General features: G+C 36.0%; 1 protein-coding gene across 1 annotated transcript; it reads right to left on the reverse strand.

Annotated features, from left to right (window-relative positions):
* Positions 1–3988: 3988 nt before the first annotated feature.
* On the reverse strand, positions 3989–24053 carry LOC145803797 (uncharacterized). The gene is made up of 4 exons (XM_082897147.1): positions 23391–24053; positions 22934–23308; positions 7401–7481; positions 3989–4369 (listed from the first exon to the last, which is right to left on the reverse strand). Exons 1-4 carry the CDS (start codon positions 23868–23870, stop codon positions 3989–3991), a joined length of 1317 nt encoding a protein of 438 aa, XP_082753273.1. The 5' UTR covers positions 23871–24053.
* Positions 24054–24689: the final 636 nt, after the last annotated feature.

Here is a 24689-nt window from a genome sequence, read left to right on the forward strand (position 1 = left end):
AATGGTGTTTTATTTTGAAATGAATGATCCTTAATAAAACACATCATTATGTATAAAAATTAGTAAAAATTAGTCTAAGGTCTCTTTTCCATTTTTAGTAATAGAAGAGATTCACAATATTATATTTTGATGTCTAAGGTCCCTAAACTTACACCAGTATATCAGATCAAAGAAATATGACTCTCTCTCTCTCTCTCTCTCTCTCTCTCTCTGATCTTCATTCTATCCAAACCAAACCCTTTTTCTTTGTGCACATTCCTCTCTCTCTTTGCTCATTTCTCCTCTCTCGCTCTTTATCTCTGACGCCGCCAGCTTCACCTTTGCCTCTGTTTTTACCACGCCGTCGCCGGAATGCCGCGATCTGAGCCGGACCACCACGATCTGAGCCGCGAGCAATGGAGAATTTGCAAACATTTCCAAAGATCTGAAGATTGAAGTCAAGGATGTGTCTTCTTCGAATTCGAATATTGAAATTTCAAATGTCACCGAGAACTTGGCCTAACAAGTTTTTTGATTCTGAAGCTTATGGATCTCTTTGCTCTAAATATGACATATGTGTCCAGCTGGGGTTCTAGGACTGCAAATCATGCAAAAACAAAAAGCAACTTTCTCAATATATACATAGCATGCAGGTACAAAGCTTTCTCATGCCAATAGCTTTCTGTATCTTTATTTACTTTGATGAATGTCATATCATCAACAAAAAAATAAGGCATCCAAGATCCCAAATTTATATTACAGATTTTTCAATTGAAAAGTGAACAGACATGAAGGCAATATCAATTATGTAGTTCAAATTATGTTGAGTATGTGAGGAAATCAGATTGAATTTTCTCTGGACTGTGTGATTTTTCTCTGGACTGTGTAAATTTTCTCTAGATGTGTGAATTTTCTCTAGACTGTGAATTTTCTCTGGATCATTACTCTTTTTTTTCCCAAAATCTAAAGATGAAATATGTGTCCAGCTAGGGTTCTAGGACTGCAAATCATGCAAAAACAAAAAGCAACTTTCTCAATATATACATAGCATGTAGGTACAAAGCTTTCTCATGCCAATAGCTTTCTATTTCTTTATTTACTTTGATGAATGTCATATTATCGACAAAAAAATGAGACATCCAAGATCCCAAATTTATACTACAGATTTTTTAACTGAAAGGTGAACACACATGAAAGTAATATCAATTATGTTATTCAAATCATGTCGAGTATGTAAGGAAATGAGATTGAATTTTCTCTGGACTATGTGATTTTTCTCTGGACTATGTAAATTTTCTCTAGATGTGTGAATTTTCTCTGAATCATTACTCTTTTTTTTTCCAAAATCTAGAACGATGCATAATACTTTTGATTCTACAGTCAGTAGGACAATCAGAAGTATTTTAATCACTATAGAACCGTAGTCTAAGCAGAATTCTAAGACACAATAAATTTGTGTATTTAAAAAAACAAAACAAATTAAAAATAATCTGTTTTATTACTTGTAGTGTTTGAAGAAATTCTTATTCAAGCTCGACCAATGACTTATTATTCTCTTAACCACCTCATCTTGTTGGACTTAACCTGCAAGGAGCACTGGGATTAGTAAACAGAATTTTGATGGCAACCCTCCATGAAAAGATATTTGTAAGAGAACATATAAAATGCACGATGATGCAGAGTTTCTTGGATTGTGTGAATTTTCTCAGAACTATCTGAATTTTCTCTAAATGTCTGGAGAGAATTTCTCTGGATCGAATTTTTTTTGGATTGATATTGAGGGACCTTAGATGTTATGAAAATATTGGGTGTTCTTTATGCTATAAAATCTTAATATTAAGGATCTTAAAAAAAAAAATTCCCTAAAAACTATGTATAATTTTTTTATAATATTACTCTTTTCATATTTTCTCGCGTTTCTCACAATAAAATTGTTTTCTTCTTCGATGATACTTCACGAACTATGGACCTACCCGATATAACTTTCTATAAGTATAATGTTGATAATTAAAAAGCTGGAGTTAGAAACATTTTTTCCTCATATTTTTAATTTTTACTTTTATTTTTAAACTTATTTAAGTTATAGCATATATTCTTAAAGTTAAAATAAAAACTATAAGCAACTCTTGTAAACACAAAACTCACAACTTCAAGCTTCCCTGACTTAAAAATAAATAAATAAATCTTAACCTTAATGACGATATGGTTGGGGAAAAAAATTAAAGAAAATAAAATTTCTGAATGATTAATGTGATGAGTTATTGTGAGGGGGAAAAAAATTGATGAGAAGGACAAATCATTCAAAATTTAAGTTTTATTTCTCACTAAAAGTCATAAGAATTGGTGACAAATCATAATTATTCTCTATAAAAAAAATTATAGCATATAAACTACCCTTTTAAATGCAAAACAAATAAAATAAAAAGACACATGTATAATTTTTTAATTATTATCCATCCAAGCAATAAGTTGAAAGCCATACACGTTATTTGGTTTCAGAAAATTGAGTTAACTTTTTAAAAAATTGTGTTTTTTCTTTTGCGTGTTTTTTTATTTTTAGTCAAAATTTGTAATATTTAAAAAAAATTATTTTTTAGATACACTTTAAAAATATAATAATTACAAAAAATATTTTAAAAATTCATTAAATACAAAAAAATAAATAAAAATTCAATACATTTTCATATTGTTGTGTATTTATTAAAATTTTAAAATATATTTTTACAAATATTTTACTTTTTAAGTGTATTTAAGTAATGTGCATCTAGAAAGTAAATAATTTACCTAAAATATTTTTTAAAAAATACTAAAAAGAAAAAAACTCAAAAAATAGAAAACTCAATTTTAGAAAATCAATTAAAACCAAACAAGGTGAAAATTATTTTTTGAAAAAGTTACACACAAAAAAAAAAAAAACCATAAAATTTGATCATTGTAACAAAATAAACCATGAATTTTTTATTTTGTTAATTTAAATCTTAAAATTTTAATTTATTTTCAATCTAAACCATTCATCTATTTCCATTAAATAAAGTATTTTAGATATTTTATGTGTACCTAAATTGAGTTTAATGATTAAAATATCATTTTTTCATTGATTTTATTTAATGAAAATGAACTAATAATTTTACTAAAAATAAATTAAAATATTAATATTTAAATTAATAAAATTAAAATTTTCTTTTCTTTTATTATAACGGTCAAACTTTTAATTTATTTTTATTTATAATTTCTCTTTATTTGTTTTATTTTTTTCATCTTTCAATGTAAGACTTGGTAGTGTTTGATAAAGTTGAAAACTTAAAATTGAAAATTTAGTATTAAAAATTGAATGTTGAATTTTTTAAACTGAAAAATTGTTTGATAAAAATTGATGTTTTGAACTAAAATAAATTACTTAATATGTATAAGTTCAAATTTGAAATTTATTATTTTATAGCATACAGGACATTGAATATTTTAATAATGTCTAAGGTCTTTCAAATTGATCCAGAGAAAATTCGACTTCACAGAGAAAATTGGTCTAGGGAAGAATTTCTCTGGACTTTCTAAGATTCCCTAGACTTCCCATTGTAAATTTCTTTGGCATTCCCTTATCTCCATAGAAATTTCCCTTATCCCTAGAGAAATTTTTTTTTCTCTAGCCTTCCTTATACTTCCCACTTTTCAGAGAAATTTTGGAGACAGATATACCCTGGAAAATATGCAAATGAGTACAACAAAAATTTATTGAATTCATTCAGCGAAAATGATAGAAATTTCCCAAACAATTGATAGAAATTCGACTCCACAAAGAAAATTGGTCCAAATTAAATTTCTATAACCTTCCCTAAACTTCCCACTGTAAATTTTTCTTGTATTTCCTTCTTTCCAGAGAATTTCCCTTCTCTCCAGAGAAATTTTTTTCACTAGCCTTCCTTATACTTTCCACTCTCCATTAGAATTAGATAAGGACAGATATATCCTAGAAAATATGCAGATGAGTACAACAGAAATTTATTGAATTCATTCAGAGAAAATGATAGAAATTTTCCAAACAATTGTAGAAATTTTGAATCAATGTCAACAATATAGCATATTCAAACAATGAAATCAATATCAACAATATAGCATATTCAAACAAGAGGAAGCACATTACAAAGCAAGCCTGAGAAGTCAGCAAATTGATTGCAAAATGGTGTTGAAACATAAATATATTAGGATCATTGACAACTGCTTCCAAAAGTGCCTTCTCAATTTTTCTCCCAGTCATATTAGCAGCATGAACTATTATGTGATGTGAGTGACCCCCTTCTCTTGCAAGATGCAAGTTTCCATCTTTCCCATGATCAAATGATGCACCCATAGCAATCAATTCTTGAATTCTATTAGGTCCTTCAGTACACACGACCTAAATAATGTAACTGAATCAAATAAAGCTCAACAGTAAGCAAGGGAGGCCTCAATAATTTATTTAGATTAGAATATATGCTTCGTTAACATATTTTTAGATTCAACAGAACTTTTAACTCCCAGTCATCGAGCTCCCAACATGGCCTCTGCGAAGCTGTCAAGATGTTCCGATTCACCTCTTTGGAAGAAGCAACGATAGATGAGATAGGATGAATGGCTCTGTGAGTGGCTGAGGTGACCTAATGTTCCGCTGAAGATACCGACGGGACGCCGCGAAGATTGCCGTTCACGACAATGATTCTGGCCATCTTCCCTGCCGCTCTCATGGCTCCGTTCCCTCCCATGGTTGTGATTGATCAAAACCCTAGAACAAAAAAATAAATTTCTCTGTGATATATGAGTGTGGGAGTTGAGGGACCTTAGACTAGGGGTGCAACTCGAGCGGGTTCGATCGGGTTAGGAGATTGTCCAAGCCCAGCCCAAGTTGTACTGAGATCTGCCCAGGCCTGTCCAAGCCCGAATTATAACCCGAGGTTGCCTATCCAAGCCCGACTCGAGTTAAACCCAAATTGCACGAGTTGCCCGAATTGTAAATCAATTTCAATTTTTTTTTTTAAAGCTACATTATTAAATTATTAAACTTTAACTCTATTTACAATTTTTTTTAATAGAAAATCATTAATACCATCAAAACAAATAATTTATATAATGTAAGAGAGATGCCTCTATAGTAATCTTTACAATTTATGAGTGAAAAAAAAAAAGATTATATGCTATTTGTATATATAATATATATTCAATATGATTTAATAATCTAAATTACTTTAATATCATATAATGGCTGATAATTTATATATATATATATATATTTAATATTTCTATATATCTATATCTATATCTATATAATAAGGCAAGAGGCTTTTTAAAAATGTGTTAAAATGTATGAGAGATACATTTTGAATCAAGGGTTTAGATCCATTCTAATAAATATCAGTGGTTGAGATGTGTTTGATTCCCACCCAAACACTCTCTTCTCTCTCTCCCCCACGTCTGTTTAAACACATCTCTTCAACTCCCTCTCTATACGTTTCTCTCTCACGCTCTCTTCTCTCTTCCCCCTACTCTGCTTGATCTCTTGTTGTTACATTTACCCTTCTCCATCCTTCACCAAACACCACCATCGATCCGCTGTTCCCGCTCACCACCACCACCGCTGCTCATCATCATCGTCGCCATTGATCCAACTCCGCGACTGTCCTACCTTCCCTCTTTACCTCTCTCCCACTCTCTGTTCTTCTACTTTAACAGAACGATCCCACCCACTCTCTTCTTCCTCAACGAAAGGCGAAAGAGAGAGCAGCAGCAGCAGAGTCCCAAGTGGCCGATGAAAGGTGAATCGGAAGCTAATTCGATGGCCACACCATCTGAGAAAAGTCTGGTCCCAATCCCAGACGAGAGAAGCTCTCTCTCTCCAAAACCCTTGCCATACCAGAAATTAAAACACCTCTCTCTCTCTCTCTCTCTCTCTCTCTCTCTATCATATTTTATAAAACTATCTCTGCAATCAATTAACTGTTTTGGGTTTGCAACAGAGGATTCAGGTCTTGTTGCTGAAAAGAAATCAAGCGATCCAACTAACAAAGGTATTAAAAAATAAAAATCGAACATTTTTTATTACTCTCAGACTGTTTAATCCCTCAATTAGCTGTTTTACTCTTTGCTCATATCAAATTTTGTACCTTCTTTTAATTTTATTAGTTATGCCATGAATTGTAAACTCTTCTTAATTCCTCAATTTCACGTATACAATCCCATTCCTTAAAGACAGAGAGAGAGAGAGAGAGAGAGAGAGAGAGAGAGAGAATTTTTCAATGCTATCCATGAAATTTTAAATTAAGCTTTTGTGCCTAGGGTTTTAAAAGTTGCAAAAACATACTGTAGATTGAAATTGATGTGATAACTGACCAGTAGATCTTGGAACTTGCAAGTATTTCTGTTTGGTTTCTGTTTTTCAATTTCCTTAGGTTGCTGTTGTATTCAGTCGAACTTGCACTCGCAAGGTAATTTCAGTATTCTCTCCTCTCCTCCTTCAAACTTGGCTGTTGTATGGCTGATGGCTTTATTTGTTTTTGGTTGGGTTTGTTTGTCATGTATTACTTGGGATGTAACAAGCATCTTTTATGGTTGTTTAAATTTGACTCAACCAAGAGATCATCAGTTACACTTTGGGGAGAATCGATGGTCGTCACAAATCTTAGAAGTGCGACTCTGCCATTTGGCATTGTGTTACGCTACTCTACCTTTTCCCAATTTAACCTCTCAGGTTCATTTTATTTAATCTACTATACCGTGCCTTCTTTTATTTATTTTGAATGCTTCAGTGGCTTACTCTCTGTTTTTCCTGTTTTGTACATTTGATTAAGGTGTGAATTGTTTTGTTAATGTAATGTAAATAGAAAGGAGGGTTTTTTAAGTCAAAGATTGTCATTTCTTTTTGGTAATGAGGGTATACTGAATGACCCCAAGGGGGTCAAATGCTTCATGTGTTCTGTTTTGTCAATGGATCACAATGTTTTATTGATTTTGCAATGAAATGATAGAAGAGATGATTTTTTTAAAGGACAGTTGTCTTTTTCAATGACTTACTATTTGATTGATTTTGAAGGGTATACATTAGGAAATGACAGTTTCAAAATATGTGTTCTGTTTTGTTAATATCAAAATGTAATTATAGATAGAGAAAAAAGGTGAGAGAGAGTTTGTCAATGGATCACAATGTTTTATTGATTTTGCAATGAAAATTTAAGGAGAAACAGATTGTAATGATAGAAGAGATGATTTTTTTTAAAGGAGACTTTTCTTTTTCAATGACTTACTGTTTGATTGATTTTGAAGGGTATACATTAGGAAATGACAGTTTCAAAATAGAGAGAAAATGTTGGAGAGAGAGAGAGACCTCTGGAATTGTGTTTTGTTTTGATTTATAAATAATTCATAAATCCTTAGGTATGCAGATAAATGCAACTTACCTTAACATCTCGATGAAGAATATGATTCACATGTAAGTTGTCAAGAGCCATAAGCAATTGAACAAGCCATTTACAGAGCTTCTATAAACAATTTAACATCAATGTATCAGTGAACAAAGAAATTTGCTTAATAAATTAAAAGAGAATATTCAAGAGAAGGTGGAGGTCAAGAAGTCTTTTTCAACATTTTTTGCTATTTTTTTTGAGTTCATTTCCATGTCCTTATACAAGCCACTTAATAGTTTATTTAGTATTAGGTCAGCTGGTCTTCTCTCTCTATTAATGCATGGGCTACATTCTAGTGTTTATGAATGCATAGGACACATTCCAAGTTCATCATTGGTTAGTTGTATACATAACAAGCTCTGAATTCTGTTAATGGCCATCCGATTTTTGTTTTAGTGGCTTCAAGGTTATGATAATCGATCTGTTTTTGTCCGATGCTGCTCTCCAGTTCTCCAGTCCTCGATTTTTGCATCTCGAACTCGGCTTGCAAGTTAATCTTCATCATCTTCTGAAATTTTTGGGTCTGTCTTTGTGCCTTCTTCCAAGGTATTCATTCCCTTTTCCCACTACTTTGAATTGTGTTGATTGTGGATATTTAACGAGTTCTTTGCATTTTCTTTGAATTATTTGATTCAATTTCAGTTTCTTTGCATTTTCTCTAAATTCTGTTAATGGGCATCACTTTTTTTTTTTTTTTTTTTAAGTGGCTTCAAGGTTCTGAGACAAATTAGATCTAATTTGATATAAATGGTGTTTTTTTATTTTTTTTATTTTTTATTTTTTTATTTTTTATAATGTAGAAACTAGAAAAACCCTTTTTCCATTGGATTGATAATAGTTTGCTACTTGAGTCTTTCAGCTCTTTACAGAAAACCTCTCACACTTTTGGTGTATGATAGATAACATAAACAATAGAACTAATGTAGATGAATTAAGCAGTATATATCCCACTTACCATGTAGAGGATTAGAGGTCTGGCTAAAGTTGCTCATAACAAGCTCTGCAAATATTGAGAATTACAAATGAAATTGTCACCACTAATTTTGCGTGTCATTTGCCAAACTACAACTCCAATGTATCCTAAATCCAGAGCTTTCAACCAATAATAAACTTACAGCATGAGTAGTAACATCTATGTGAATTTGGGAGTTGCAGTCATCAACATATGCATATATTATTCACAGATGCTAATGTCCATCTAATGTTCCAAGAGCCTCCTTGAGAAGTCTTTGTGTTTCTAATTAGAACCTGTTTTTGAGGTTTGAGTAAAAAATGCCTACAACTTGAAATGCATACCTGTTCATTTTATTAATTATTGTTTTGGCTAAGCATAGTTTTTAAATATTGTTTTACAAGCGTCATAATTTTAGGGGGAATGTATAAATCCGGATTACTTGAAGAACTGACCCGATCAGCACCATGCCTTCCCAAAGCAAACTCAGAGAAATTGTAAATCTCTAATTTTTTTTTCTTCCATTTAATTTATTATTATGTTTTTTTTGAATTGTTGAGTTTTGATTGTTGTGAAATAGGATGGTGAGTGACTATAAAGTGGAGACGATCAATGATGGTATGCAAGAGTTTTATGTGGATTTTCATGGACCCAAAGACAGTAAATTATCTATACCCATCTCTAATGTTTATTTTTTATTTTTTATTATATATTTTTTGAATAAGGGAGAACAATTTTTATTTATTTATTTATTTTAAATTTTACATTTCATTTGAATGGCTGCCCATTTTTTCTTCCATTTAATTTTTTTATTATTATTATTATTATTATTATTATTATTATTATTATTATTATTGTTGTTGTTGTTGTTGTTGTTGTTGGGTTTTGATTGTTGTGAAATAGGATGAGTGACTATAAGGTGGAGAAGTTCTATGTGAATTTTCATTGACCCAAACAGTAAATCATGTATACCCATCTCTGATTTTTATTTTTTATTATATATTTTTTGAATAAGGGAGAACAGTTTTTATTTATTTATTTTTAAATTTTACATTTTGTTTGAATGGCTACCCATTTTTTCTTCCATTTAATTTATTATTATTATTATTATTATTATTTTAATTGTTAGGTTTTGATTGTTGTAAAATAGGATGATGAGTGACTATAAGATGGAGAAGTTCTATGTGGATTTTCATTGACCCAAACAGTAAATTATCTATACCCATCTCTGATTTTATTTATTTACTTATTTAATTTTATATTTTTTAAATAAGGGAGAATGATTCTTTTTTTATTTTTAATTTTACATTTCGTTTGAATGGCTGAGATTTTTTTATTTTTTATTTTATATTTTTTGAATACAGGAGAACGATTTTTTTATTTATTTTTAATTTTACATTTCATTTGAATTGCTGAGATGATTCCTAATTAATATCTAACGGTTGAAGTATGTGCAGTGATTTTAGGATTGGATCTGTGTTCTTCTTTAATTTTTAATTGTTGTTGGTGTTGTGACGATCTCGGTATTGTGAGTGCATATTGTTGTTGTTGATGATGAAATAAATAAGATACATGTATAAGACTTGATTTGGGCAAAGTAAATTTTTGTAGGTAAAATTTGTACATATAAAAGCTTTGATTTGTCCAAATTGATGATCATGATGAAGAGGTCGAAGAGTGTGGCAAAGAGGTCGAAGAAGTACTTGGCAGAGGCACATACCAATCTGTTTTATTTTTAATTTTTAAATTTTACATTTCATTTGAATGGTTGCCCTTTTTTTTCTTCCGTTTAATTTATTATTATTATTATTTTAATTGTTGTGTTTTGATTGTTGTGAAATAGGATGATGAGTGACTATAAGGCGGAGAAGTTCTATGTGGATTTTCATCGACCCAAAGACAGTAAATCATCAATACCCATCTCTGATTTTATTTATTTATTTAATTATATATTTTTTGAATAAGGGAGAACGATTCTTTTTTTATTTTTAATTTTACATTTCGTTTGAATGACTGAGATTTTTTTTTTTATTTTATATTTTTTGAATACCGGAGAACTTTTTTTTAATTTTACATTTCATTTGAATGGCTGAGATGATTCCTAATCAATATCTAACGGTTGAAGTATGTGCAATGATTTTAGGATTGGATCTGTGTTCTTCTTGCAGATTAATTTTTAATTGTTGTTGGTGTTGTGATGATTTGGGTATTGTGAGTGCATATTGTTGTTGTTGATTTTAGGATTGGATTTGTGTTCTTCTTGCTGATTAATTTTTAATTATTGTTGGTGTTGTGATGATCTGGGTGTTGTGAGTGCATATTGTTGTTGTTGATGATGAATGATGATGAAATAGATAAGATACATGTATAAGACTTGATCTGTGCAAAGTAAATTTTTGTAGCTAAAATTTGTACATATAAAAGGCTCTGATCTGTCCAAATTGATGATCATGATGAAGAGGTCGAAGAGTGTGGCAAAGAGGTCGAATAAGTACTTGGAAAAGGCACATACAAATCTGTTTTATTTTTAATTTTTAAATTTTACATGTCATTTGAATGGTTGCCCATTTTTTTTCTTCCATTTAATTTATTATTACTATTATTATTTTAATTGTTGTGTTTTGATTGTTGTGAAATAGGATGATGAGTGACTATAAGGTGGAGAAGTTCTATGTGGATTTTCATCGACCCAAAGACAGTAAATCATCTAAACCCATCTATGATTTTATTTATTTATTTGTTTAATTTTATATTTTTTGAATAAGGGAGAACGATTCGTTTTTTATTTTTAATTTTACATTTCGTTTGAATGACTGAGATTTTTTTATTTTTTATTTTATCCTTTTGAATACGGGAGAACGGTTTTTTTTTTAAATTTATTTTTAATTTTACATTTCATTTGAATGGCTGAGATGATTCCTAATCAATATCTAACGGTTGAAGTATGTGCAGTGATTTTAGGATTGGATCTGTGTTCTTGCAGATTAATTTTTAATTGTTGTTGGTGTTGTGATGATCTGGGGTGTTGTGAGTGCATATTGTTGTTGTTGTTGATTTTAGGATTGGATCTGTGTTCTTCTTGCTGATTAACTTTTAATTGTTGTTGGTGTTGTGAACGCGTATTGTTGTTGTTGTTGATGGTGAATGATGATGATGTAGAATGATGATGAAATAGATAAGATATATGTATAAGACTTGATCTATGCAAAGTAAATATTTGTAGCTAAAATTTGTACATATAAAAGGCTCTGATTTGTCCAAATTGATGATCATGATGAAGATGTTGAAGAGTGTAGCAAAGAGGTTGAAGAAGTACTTGGAAGAGGCACATACAAATCTATTTCGTTTTTAATTTTTTGATGTTTTTTCTATGATGATGAACAGATAGGATTTGGTGATTATGTTGTTGATGAACATATAGGATTAGGTACGTGCTTGGGTATGATTTGGATTGGTGTTTGTGTTTCCAAATTGGTGAGCAACTTTGTATTTGTGTTACGAAGGTAAGAATGAAAGGAGATGTGAAGTTGCTAAAAAATTAGTAGAGCAACTTTATTGAAATATTTAGGTGGGTTGAAAGAGTAGTTTTTTTTTTTTTTTTTTTTTGGGACTCATTTTGTGGTATGGTATACAATCTGATCCTTAGGTCTGAAATAATAATTGATTCTCATGAAATGGTTTTCAAATGGTTTTTAACACATTCTTAAGTGATTTTTCAAATGATTTTCAATGTTTCATTGTGTTGGATTTGTGTTATTTATTTATTTTTTATTTTTTTGTTGATTAGGTTGTTTTTTTACGATTTCGGTTTCGGTTTGTGTTTGTGTTTCTAAGATTTCTGTTTGGGTTTGTGTGATTAGGTTTGCAATCAATGGAACCACTAAAAAAGTTGGAAAGAAAGCTTAAGAGACACAAAGCATTGGAACAGAGCATTGAAAATCATTCTATTTCTTTTCAATCAAAGCAAAAAAGACATCAATTTGGGTTTGTGTTTCTAAGATTTGGGTTTGTATTTGTGTTGTCAGGCGAGGGTCTTGACATTGGTTTGTGGGGCTGTTGACATTGGTTTGGGTCTCAACATTTTCTTTTTTATTTATTTTTTCTTCAACCCGTATGTCTCTCACGGTCATTATTTTTGTTTTATTTTTTATTTTTTTATTTCTATAACCCAATTTAAATTTTCATTCATAATTCATGGACTATTTCTTCATTTGTTAAAGACATGGTGAAGAAATTGAAAAGAAACAGAGTAAGGAAAGAGATAGTAGTCGGTTTTCTTAATTGTGCTGTGCATTCAAATGCTTGGCCACTATCATATTTTTATTTATTTTATGTGCTATTCAAATTGTGTTGATATATATATTTTTTTCAATAGGAATGCAAAATGTGTTGATATATATATTTTTTTTTCAATAAGAATGCAAAAAAATATGTGAAAGACAGACCTTGCAAAAGACTGATGGCTACTTTTTTCTACCGACAAATTACTTGGATTGTTAATGGTGTTTATTTATTATTTAGTAAAATACGTAAAAGATCTCAGATTGTTCAGATTGAAAACATGCAAATAGTTTAGATTAAAAATAAATCATAAATTTAATATTTAAATTTCTAAAATTAAAAACTCAATAGTTTATTTTTTATAAGTATTAAATTCTAAGTTTTATTTTTTATTTTTGGTAATTTTTTCTAAATTTTAATGATACCTAAAATTTGTGGTGGTAATTTTTTCTAAAATTTAATGATACCTAAATTTTTATTCAAACAAGATTGACTTATGTGTGGTGGCAGAATACAATGTTTCTAATATATTCATATTTCCCAGGATTAATTAAATGTTGAGGATGCATTAAATTAATTAATTAATTGACATTATACGTAGAAATGATAACTGCATCTTAATCCCAACATTATTTACACCGTGCCTTCAGGCACGGACATACACTAGTATATGTATAATTCGGGATTCGGGTTGCTCGGGTTGTTTGATATCTTTGCCCAAGCCCGTTCAAATTTAATTCAAACTTCTGAATATTTGTCCAAGCCCGTACCGAATTTCAAAATATCTTGTCTAAGCCCTAAAAAAAATCGAGCTAGGTTCGGGTTGCTCGGGTTGAGCCCGCCCTAGTTGCACACCTACCTTAGACATTATAAAATAATATTGTGGATCTCTTCCATTACTAAAAATAGAAGAGGGACACTCAGACTAATTTTTCCTTTAATTTTTATATTTATAATGGTGGTGGTAGTGGTGGTGGTGATGATACGGTGGTGGCGACGGTGGCGGTGGCATGTTGGTAACGGTAGCATTAATGGTAGTGGTTGTGGTGGTGGTAGTGGTTGTGACAATAGCGATGGTATGTTAGTAAATGATGATGACAATAACCATGGTGATAAATGTGGTGATAGTAGCGGCGGCGGTAGCATGACGGCGGTAGTGGTAGCGGCGGTGGGAATGATGGTGAGTTTATAATAGTATATATTGATAATTATGTTTAATATTTATAAATTCAATTATAATTAAGTAAATTTCATAAGGCCTTATTTGTCATAACTTAAAAAAATCAAAAAATCAAAAAGTCACTATCCTATTTAAATCATATCATCTTATTTAAGTCATATCATCTATCTACCATATCATTTCAAACTTAACTCATATACCTAACCCATATTTCATAAAAAGTTAAAAAGTGCACTTATTTAAATCATTCAAAACCACTAATTTTTTTTCCAAATTTTAACTTACATTTTAAAAGATATTTATTCTTTTAATAATATTAATTATTCAACAAACTTAATTAATTATTATTTAATAAATTTAATTTTAAATGTTGAATAGCTTTCAAACACCTTTTACATAATGCAAAGGATAAATTACAAATACACCCTTTGAGATTTGATTAAAATACGAATTATCTTTATGGTTTTGAAAATTACATTCCACCCCTTAAAGTTTATAATTTCATAACAAATCGTTCATTTTATTAATAAATTATCAAATCAATTAACAATTTTTAATGATACTAAAAATATATTTTAATTAATAATTTAAGTAATTTTATTATTGTATAAGAGAACAATTATGAATTTTATTTTTTAATTAATTTTATTAAATAAATTTTTTTAATAAAAAAATATTTATAATTTTTTAAATTATAAAAATAATTTATATTTTAAATAAATATCAAAAAAATATATTTATAATTTAGGTTAGTGCAAGATGAGTTTGACCTCACATTGGTAACGAGAGACCGTCAAGCTTCCCCGATGCAGGAGCTGGATTTTTTTTATCACACTCTGTAATTGTCTCATACGAAGTAGAAAAATGCTTGGGAGCACTAATTAGTGCTCCCACTAATTAGGTGGTAGTGGGTCCCGTCATTACTGATGTGATGTTTTAGTCTTGGAGTTGTATTTTATTTTATTTTTTTTTACTTTTTTAATGTATTAGTGCTATTAGTGGTGATATTTTTAGTGGGATGAATCATTGTTGTACAAAGTATTGTCTGTCCACGTAAATATGAGCTAATAACCCCCATAAAAAAAAATAAAAATATATATAATAAATAAAGTTGACAGAAAGAGATGACGCTTGAGACATCTCTCGAACATTACGAGGTGGTGATTCTCGGTTCCAAAATTAATAAATGAATTATTATGTGATATTTTTAATAAATGAAACAATAATAAAATATATGAAATATTTAATAAAAAAGTATCAATATTATCTACTAAAGATTTTTTGGCAAAATTTAAATTTAGTATTATGCAAACATAAAATAAATTTGAGTAATGTGGGGATATATTTTCTGAATACCAACACGTGGCATGGTGACGCCGACGTGTCAGCCGAGGTGCCACGTGCCCTGGTAGTTAAGCCGAGGTAATCTCGGAGAAGCCGAGGTCATCTCCGAAGATATCGGAATCCGAGATAAGGGGCAAGAGTCCTAAGGCACAAAGGGGACTGAATCAAGATAAGGATAAAAACTCTCAAGGAGTTATCTTTATCACTTAAAAGAGTCCAGAGTAAACAGTGAATTAGAATTCATAGAAGTCATACTTCTAGTGGGACTTGGATTGAGTATATTATAAAAGAGATGGGTCTAAGGTATGCAATTCATACTTTGAGTATTCAATTTAGTACTTGATTATCTTTGAGAGATATACTGACTTGATCGTCGGAGTGCCCCCGGGTGGAAGAACCACCGCCGGAGCTTTTTTCTTTCTGTTTCAGGTTGCTTAAGCCATCTATTCTGCTTGTGCTCTCCAGCTGATCACTAAACGGGCAGTGTGGTCATATTTTCACCCACACAATTTGGCGCCGTCTGTGGGAACGAAGGAAGAATAGATGGCCAGTAACGGACAGCAGGAAAATATCGGGGATGACGCTCCCACTGGGAGTGGCAGACCAATTGACCTGGACATCGAAGGAGATAACCACAATGCAGAAGCCCGTGACCAGGGCCACAGAGAGAACGACGTCATCTCAGAAGACGACACGTCAAAAAGAGCAAACCAAGGAAAATACTACAATGAAGATAACCTCCAAGTATGGAGGAACAGGTGCCTACGGAGGGATGAGGAAGTAAAAGAACTAGCAAACAAGTTGGCGGACCTCCAGTCAGTCGTCAACTTCATGATGCAGAATAATGTTATGCAGCCACCATACCCGCTGCAAGATACGCCGATGCCGGCGAACAACACTCAGAAGGAGGGAAGAAAACAATCCCCGAGGTCCCTCAGCATACCAGAAGCGGAAGGCATTCTCACCGGCCTTCCAGGGAAGTCGGACGGGAAAACCCGAGGCAAGAAGAGTCCCGAAGGACACACCACATGAAGAATCCAGACCCCAAAGAACATCGACATGTTCAGGGGCAAGTACTCCATTTTGACACAACCCATGAAGAAAGATCCAAACGACCCCACCACGAGGCCGAAAGCAGTGTACCAAAAAGACTAAAATACAAAGACAGCCGAGCTCCAAGGAGGAGCAAAGAAGACTTAAGGGACTACCTCAAGAGGAGGCAGCAGAATGCAGAAGCCGAGGTAAATTCCCCAGTGAAACCGAGGACAGCCTTCTCGGTGGAACTGGACAAATTCGAACCGCCCAAAAGATTCAGTATGCCGAGGTTTCAAATCTATGATGGTAAGTCAGATCCAAACTTTCATGTTGGGCTATACCTAAATTCAATGGCGTTGTATAGCGGGAACGAGCCGTTGCTCTGCAAAGTATTCCCCTCATCCTTTGGGGAAATTGCATCTGATTGGTTCCATAAGTTACCAAAGGGAAGCGTAAAGACATGGGAAGGCTTGGCCGAGATGTTTGTGGCCAGATTCGTGACCAACAAGCTGCAACCCCTGAGGGTTGATGCTTTGATGGCTCTACGAATCACCAAAGAAGAAGGCCTCAGGGCCTATGCGAAGAGGTACTACGAGGTGTTCAACCGAATACCTGAATGCAACCAGGAAGTAGCAGTCGTATCCTTCAAGAACGGCCTGAAAGATGACTGCCCACTACGGAAATCTTTGGCAAAAACATTGCCAAAAAGCATGGAAGAACTCATGGCAAGAATTGAGAAATACGCCAGGGCCGAGGAAGATACATCGGGAAACAAGGAGGTGAAACAAGAAAAGGGAAGCATCTCGCCAAAGCGAGGCCGAGTCAACAATGGACCGACCAAACAAGAAATAGAATTGAGAAATAAACAGGCGGTAACAACGGTATTCCGGATCCCAATCCATAAAATCTTAGATCGGATTCGAAATCAACCTTATTTCAGGGCTCCAGCAAGAGCACCGGGGGAATTCATGGGAAGGAACGTTGGTAGACGTTGTGCCTAACACAATGAAGAAGGGCATCCAACTCAAGGTTGCAAAGCCTTAAAAGCACACTTGGAAGACCTAGTAAGACAAGGCCTTCTGAGGGACCTGGTCGATGAGGCCAGAACAAGGGAAGAACAGGCAAGGTTGCCTCAAGCACCAGCGGCACCCCCTCCCCCAGCACAGCTACCACAAGCAGGAGAACCGAGGGTGGTTAATGTGATCCACTCAAGGGTCAACGAAAACGAAGTCATAGGAGAAACCCAGAGGGTAAGGCATTTACAGCATATCTATCAAGTCGGGGAAAAGAGACATCGGCCAGAAGAATACCAAGGGCCGATGATAGCCTTTACTGAAGCCGACCTAGAACTGGTCCAACATCCGCATAATGATGCCTTGGTAGTATCCCTCCAGGTTGGGGAGTGCCAAGTAAAACGCATCCTAATAGATCAAGGCAGCTCCTGTGACATCATGTATGTCAGATGTTATAAAGAGCTAGGCCTTCACCCCGATGACCTAGAACAATCAAGCGGCCCGATGGTCGGCTTTAATGGAACACCGACATGGCCACTAGGTGCAACAAGCTTAGAAGTACAAGCCAGCACTAAGAAGATCAGGACGGAATTCCTGGTAATTGACACACGCTCACCATACAACATCATCTTGGGAAGGCCGTGGTTGCATGCAATGGGGGCAGTTCCCTCGACGTTGCATCAACTACTCCGGTTCCCAACAGAGCATGGGATTGAAGAAGTCAGAGGGGATCAACTACAAGCCAAAAATTGCTCCATGGCAGCAATAAAGTCCACCTGTAGTATACGGGAGCCAAAGACAGCAGAAGTTGAAGATGAAAACATGGAAGTCCTAGAAGACGTCGGGAAAGAACCAGCCGAGAAGAGCGAAGAAGTGCTAAAGAAAATCCTCGTCCAGGAGGGCGACGAAGAACGATTTTTTCTTCTCGGCTCAGGCTTAGCTAGAGAAGAAGAAAAAGAACTAGAAGATTTTTTAAGGGCAAACATAGAGGCGTTCGCCTGGACACCCTATGAAATGCCTGGCATTGACCCCGAGGTCACTTGCCACAGTCTGAATGTCGACAGATCGGCAAAACCAGTGATTCAACGAGCCAGAAGGCCGACGTTAATGCACGTCGAAGCAGTCGAGGAAGAGGTAGACAGACTCCTTGAAGCCAGGGCCATCCGAGAAGTCCAGTACCCAACGTGGCTGTCCAACACAGTAGTAATAAAAAAGAAGAATGGCAAGTGGAGGGTTTGTGTAGACTTTACCAGCCTCAACAAAGCTTGCCCCAAAGACAGCTTTCCCCTGCCCAAAATCGACCAACTGGTAGACGGCACTTCGGGACATGAAAGGATGAGCTTTCTAGATGCATATAGAGGGTACCACCAGATTGCTATGTACCCACCAGACGAGGAGAAGACCGCGTTCATCACCCCGAAAGGCCTGTACTGTTACAGGGTAATGCCTTTTGGGCTGAAAAACGCAGGAGCAACCTATCAGAGGTTAGTGACAAAGATGTTTAAACACCTGATTGGCAAAATGGTAGAAGTTTACATCGATGATATGGTCGTAAAGACCAAAAAATCAAAAGGTCATCTTGCCGACCTAAAAGAGGTCTTTGACATACTCAAAAGATATCGGCTCCGACTTAACGCCTCAAAGTGCGCCTTCGGAGTTGGGTCAGGTAAATTTCTAGGATATCTGGTAACAAGAAAGGGCATTGAAGCCAGCCCAGACCAAATCAAGGCCATCCTGGAACTACAGAGTCCAACATCGGCAAAACAAGTTCAAGTGCTCACTGGAAGGGCCGCAGCCCTAAACCGATTCATCAGCAGAAGCTCAGACAAGTGCAGACCCTTTTTTAACCTGGTGAAAAAAGCCACAGACTTCCTGTGGACGGAAGAATGTGAAGCTGCCTTAGCCGACCTAAAAAAGTACTTGACCACAACCCCGGTCCTTTCTAACCCAATCCCAGGGGAGGAATTGTTTTTGTACTTAGCAGTCTCTGAACACGCAGTCAGTGCAGTGCTAATCCGAGAGGAAAAAGGGGAGCAGAAGGCTGTCTATTATGTAAGCAAGACTCTGGCTAACGCGGAAACAAGGTACCTACCACTGGAAAAATTAATGCTAGCCTTGGTAATGGCCTCAAAGAAATTGAGCCATTACTTTCAGGCACACAAGATTGTGGTTCTAACAGAGCACCCACTGAAGTCCTTATTACATCAAGGAGACCTAACAGGAAGAATAGCAAAATGGGCAGTAACACTAGGCCAGTTTGACCTAGAATTTAGGCCAAGAACAGCAATAAAGGGCCAAGTTTTGGCCGACTTCGTCGCAGAACTCACACCTGAAGCCATCACACCTCGGGCTCCGTCGAGCCAAGAGGAACACTGCCCCGACAAGCAAAAAGAATCCCAGTCAAAGACAAAAAAGCAAGAAAAAGAAAAGCTCAGACCATGCAGCATCTACATCGGCGATTCATTCAGACTATTCGTCGATGGAAGTTCAAACCGCCAGGGAGCAGGAGCAGGAGTACTGCTGATATCTCCAGATGGAGAAATTGTAGAACAGTCCATCCGTCTGGGGTTCAAAGCCTCCAATAATGAAGCAGAATATGAAGCATTAATTGCAGGGCTAAAGCTAGCAGCAGTAGCAGAGGCAGACGAGGTAATTGTTTTTTGTGATTCACAATTGATTGTTAACCAGTCAACAGGAGAATTTGCAGCCAGAGACGAAAGAATGTCGGCATATGCAAAGGAAGTCATCCGACTGGCAGCCCTATTCCAGAACTGCAGATTACTCCAAGTAAGCCGAGATGACAACACCCACGCCGACGCGTTAGCCAACTTGGCCAGCTCAATTCAAACTGGAAAAACAAGGACAATTATGATCGACTACATGTCGGCCCCGAGCATAGATAAACAGAGCATTGAACAAGAAGCAATGTGTGTGGGCCTTGGACCAAGTTGGATGGATGCAATCATTGCATTCCTAAAAGAGGGGAAGCTGCCAGAAGACCATAAAGAAGCACATAAAATTAGGCTGAAATCGGCCAGATTCAGTCTAACAGCGGAAGGCCATCTCTACAGGAGGTCCTTCACTAGACCACTTTTAAGGTGCGTACATCCTTTGCAGGTTGAAGATTTCCTTTACGAGATTCATGAAGGAATTTGTGGAAGCCATGCAGGGGGCAGATCGTTAGCCCACAGGGCCATTACCCAGGGGTATTGGTGGCCCTACATGCAGAAGGACGCCGAAGCCTATGTAAAGAAGTGTGAACAATGTCAAAGGTTTGCACCTTTGATACATCAACCAGCTGCCGACCTAAACCCAGTATCCAGCCCTTGGCCGTTTGCCCAATGGGGCATGGATCTGGTTGGACAACTTCCCCAAGCAACTGGGCAAAGAAAATACTTGCTGGTAGCAACAGACTACTTCACAAAATGGATAGAGGCAGAACCTCTTGCCAAAATCCGAGATGTGGATGTTAAGAATTTTATTTGGAGAAACATAATCACCAGATTTGGGATTCCAAGAGCAATTGTTGCCGACAACGGGACACAGTTCGACAGCAAACTCATCAAAAGCTTTTGTGCAAAATTCAAGATCAAGAATTATTTCTCAACACCAAGTTTTCCTCAAAGCAATGGGCAAGCAGAAGCATCCAACAAAGTAATCCTGGATGGAATAAAGAAGAGGCTGCAGGCAGCAAAAGGAAAGTGGGTGGACGAATTGCCCAACATACTTTGGGCGTATCGGACTACGCCGAGAAGATCAACAGGAGAATCCCCATTTGCCATGGCCTATGGCACAGAAGCAGTCATCCCATTAGAGATCGGCATCCCAGGGATCAGAACCCAGGGAGTAGAGAATGGCACCAACGACATACTCTTAGCCCGAGACCTGGATTTATTGGAAGAACGAAGAGAGAAAGCTGCAATTCAGCTCGCAGTATACCAGCAACAGCTTGCCAGAGCTTACAACAAGAAGGTTAATCCAAGAGATTTTCAAGTTGGCGACCTAGTCCTAAGAAAAGTCGTCGGGAACAAGAAGGATCCCAAGGAAGGCAAGCTTGGCCCAAACTGGGAAGGACCCTACAGAGTCACTTCAGTATTAGGCAATGGAGCATATCGGCTTGAGGACAATGAGGGCAAAGCATTGCCCAGACCTTGGAATACTTGTAATTTGAAATTTTTCTATCATTAGATAAACATCATTGTTTGGCCGATATTATCAATAAAGTCTTTTCAGAATCCTTTCAACATGATCGATTGATAAAGTTATGCATGGATGTTTTTGAAGACATATCAAACTCAGGCAAAGCTAAGCCGATGTTATTCCTTAATCCACTTGTTGAAATTTGTAGCAATTTACAAGTTGGAATTAAGCTGATTCCTTATCTTCACTTGTTGAAATTTGTAGCAATTTACAAGTTGAAGTTAAGCCGATGTTATTCCTTAATCCACTTGTTGAAATTTGTAGCAATTTACAAGTTGGAATTAAGCTGATTCCTTATCTTCACTTGTTGAAATTTGTAGCAATTTACAAGTTGAAGTTAAGCCGATGTTATTCCTTAATCCACTTGTTGAAATTTGTAGCAATTTACAAGTTGGAATTAAGCTGATTCCTTATCTTCACTTGTTGAAATTTGTAGCAATTTACAAGTTGAAGATAGGCCGAGGTTATTGCTTAAGTTCTCATAGCAATATGTGGGTTGTTTAAACCCAAGGGAAGATGCTTAACACTTGTTGAAATTTGTAGCAATTTACAAGTTTATGTTAAGCCGACATACGATCACCCGCTGAGGTACACAGAAAGTTACAGGTTAAAATAAAGGCTAAGTATATTGTTCATTACTTGTTGAAATTTGTAGCAATTTACAAGTAGGTAAGATTAAGATAACCGTCTAAAACTTGTTGAAACTTAAGAAGGAGCTTGCAAAAGTTTACATTCCGAAATATATGTTCTATACTTGTTGAAATTTATGAAAAGATTGCAGGACAGTATCTTGCCGAAGTAAAAGTTTTATGGTTAAACCCGAGGTATATAACCCCGAGAAGATTGCACAAAGGAAGCAACATGCAAAGGATTTTTTTTTCTAAGTACAAGACTATGCAGAAGCAGTCAACAGAATATCACAAGATCAAAACATCCAGAGAAAGAACTGTTGCAGTTACATATTGAAGAAACCACGTCGGCCAAAAGAAAGAGTTTTTGCATTACCCAGAAAGTAAAGAAGTACAAAGTACAAGGAAAAAAAAAAAAAACATTTTCAAGATTCTTTAGTATCAGCCACTGCAGGAACGGGGACCTCGGACGATTCAGGTGGAATCTCCTCGGCCACTTTCTCCGCTTGTATTTCGGCATCTATCTCTGCCAATGTTGTGTCAAGACTTCTTTCAGTCAGAAGAAGGTCAGATGATAGATACCCTTGAACAGACTCCCTGGGCACTTCCTCAGCATCATCACCCCCCTCATCTTGAGTTAAGTCCATAACCTGCTCAGCAGGAGGAGGGGACTTGGCTTCGGCAGCATTCTTGGGTTTTCTCACCAAGGCCTCACCATCATCTTTTTCTTCATCATCATCCACGGCCTCGGCCTCAGACTCTGATCCACCTTCAGGAGGAGGTGGAGGAAATGGTAAAGGAATAGCGTCGGCCTGGCGCAATGGCGAGTCAGCAGGAAGATCAAGCTTTTTTATCAAGGACATCCAACCAAGGGAAAATCCCCTGTTGCATGCCTGCCTGACTTGAAGCTTGTAGTCTTCTGCGACGTCGGCCATACCTTGAGCATAGGCCTTTACGTCGGTCTCTTTGATTTCGGCCTCTTTAGTGGCCAGAGCTTGCTGGAGTTCTTTCTCCGCTTGGGCCTTCTGAACCTCGGCCTCTCTCTTCTCGGCCTCAGCAACCTTTCTAACGGCCTCAGCAGCTTCGGCCTTCTCAAGAGCTAAAGTTTGAACCTTCGTTGCAGCCTCGGCCTGATCCTCCAATTTTTTCATTTTTGCTTCAAGGGCCCGTATCTCTCTCTTCATTGAAGATGCTTCCCTTTTCATATCAACCAACCTTTGACGATTTTCAAAGGATTGCATGGAAAATGAGTGGGCATGCTGAATGGCCTGCAAAAAGAACAGAAATGTGAGACAGTACTCTCAGTAAAGAACGGAAGAAAAAATCACAAGTACAAACAGAAATACTTACTTGAGCAGAGTGTTGGAGCATAAGAGCGTAATTTTCATACTCACTAAGCTTGGCATTTCGCTCCAAGTCATTTGGTAGAAGAAGAGCAGTGCTAAGGGCGACAGCAACGTTGATATCGTCAGCACTTTCACTAGCCATAATAGGCCTATCCTCCAGGGATAGATCAGGGGCCCAGGGGACGTCGGGCTTCTTCGAAGCTGAGGTCGTCGCAGACGATGACCTTGGCCGCTTTGATTGTGTAGACCCTGAGGGTTGGCCCTCAGCAGATCTCTTTGTTGAAGTAGAGGCTGATTTTTTGCTTTCAGCTAGCTTCGAAATCGGCAAAGCATCCTTAGCCTCGGCATCTGTAGCCTTGGCCTTAGGCTGAACCTTTTTAACTCTCTTTGGTTTGGGTGGGAGCATTGATTGCGTTGGTGCGGCTTCGGCGTCAGTTGGGAGATCGACAAGAAGGTCTTGGACGACAGGCCTTGGACGAACCATTTCGGCAGTCTTTACCAGCTTTCGTCGGCGTTTACGTTCAGGAATTGGTATTAAGTAGGGGGCTGAAGTTGATGGAAGATCGGCTGGGTCAGATGTGGACTCTTGATCTGTTCGGGATGTAGAAGCAGTTAAGGTTGTGGCTGTGGGTGGAGAAAGACTCTTCTTCCTTTTTCTTGGGACGTCGGGTAACGTGGATTTGTATGTAGGGATGAAGTTTAGTAATACTGGGGCTTTTCGTTTATGGATTGGGAGGCCAATAAGTGTTTTCAGATCTGTTCCTGGGAAGAAGGATTGACGAAAGTTTTTCGGTGGCTGATGAAGATCTGCAAAGAAACAGACGTCAGAAACACAAAGTATTAAAGTCTTAAATAAAAACAACTAAAGTATTGACTCAGGGCTCTTACTCTTGCCCTCTGTAATTGTTCGAGGAAGAGGGTAGAGGTGGACATCTTCATCTGGGCCAAATTCCCAATTTCCAGAAGCAATGAGAAAATCATCTCCAGCCCCCTTGTTGGAGTCTGGGAGGTCGGCTATAATTTTGTACTGAGTGGATCTCGGCTTAAGGTAATAGACAAAACCCCTATCCTTCAGATCAAGAGGGCACATGGTATAACAATATTGAAGGTCGGCTAGGGTGATTCTAAGGTTTTCTTGCCTAGCTAAGGCAATAATACCGTTAATTACCCTATAGGAATTGATAGTAAGTTGCATGGGGTTCAGTTTATAGAAATGGAGAACTTGACGAAAAGGGGATCAAGTGGAAGCCGAAGTCCACACTCGGTAAAAGCAACTATTGGAAAAGGCATTGTATGGTCTGTA

The sequence above is a fragment of the Camellia sinensis genome, chromosome 12, assembly GCF_055761805.1.
Source record: "Camellia sinensis isolate YWXY chromosome 12, ASM5576180v1, whole genome shotgun sequence".
Classification (NCBI taxonomy): domain Eukaryota; kingdom Viridiplantae; phylum Streptophyta; class Magnoliopsida; order Ericales; family Theaceae; genus Camellia; species Camellia sinensis.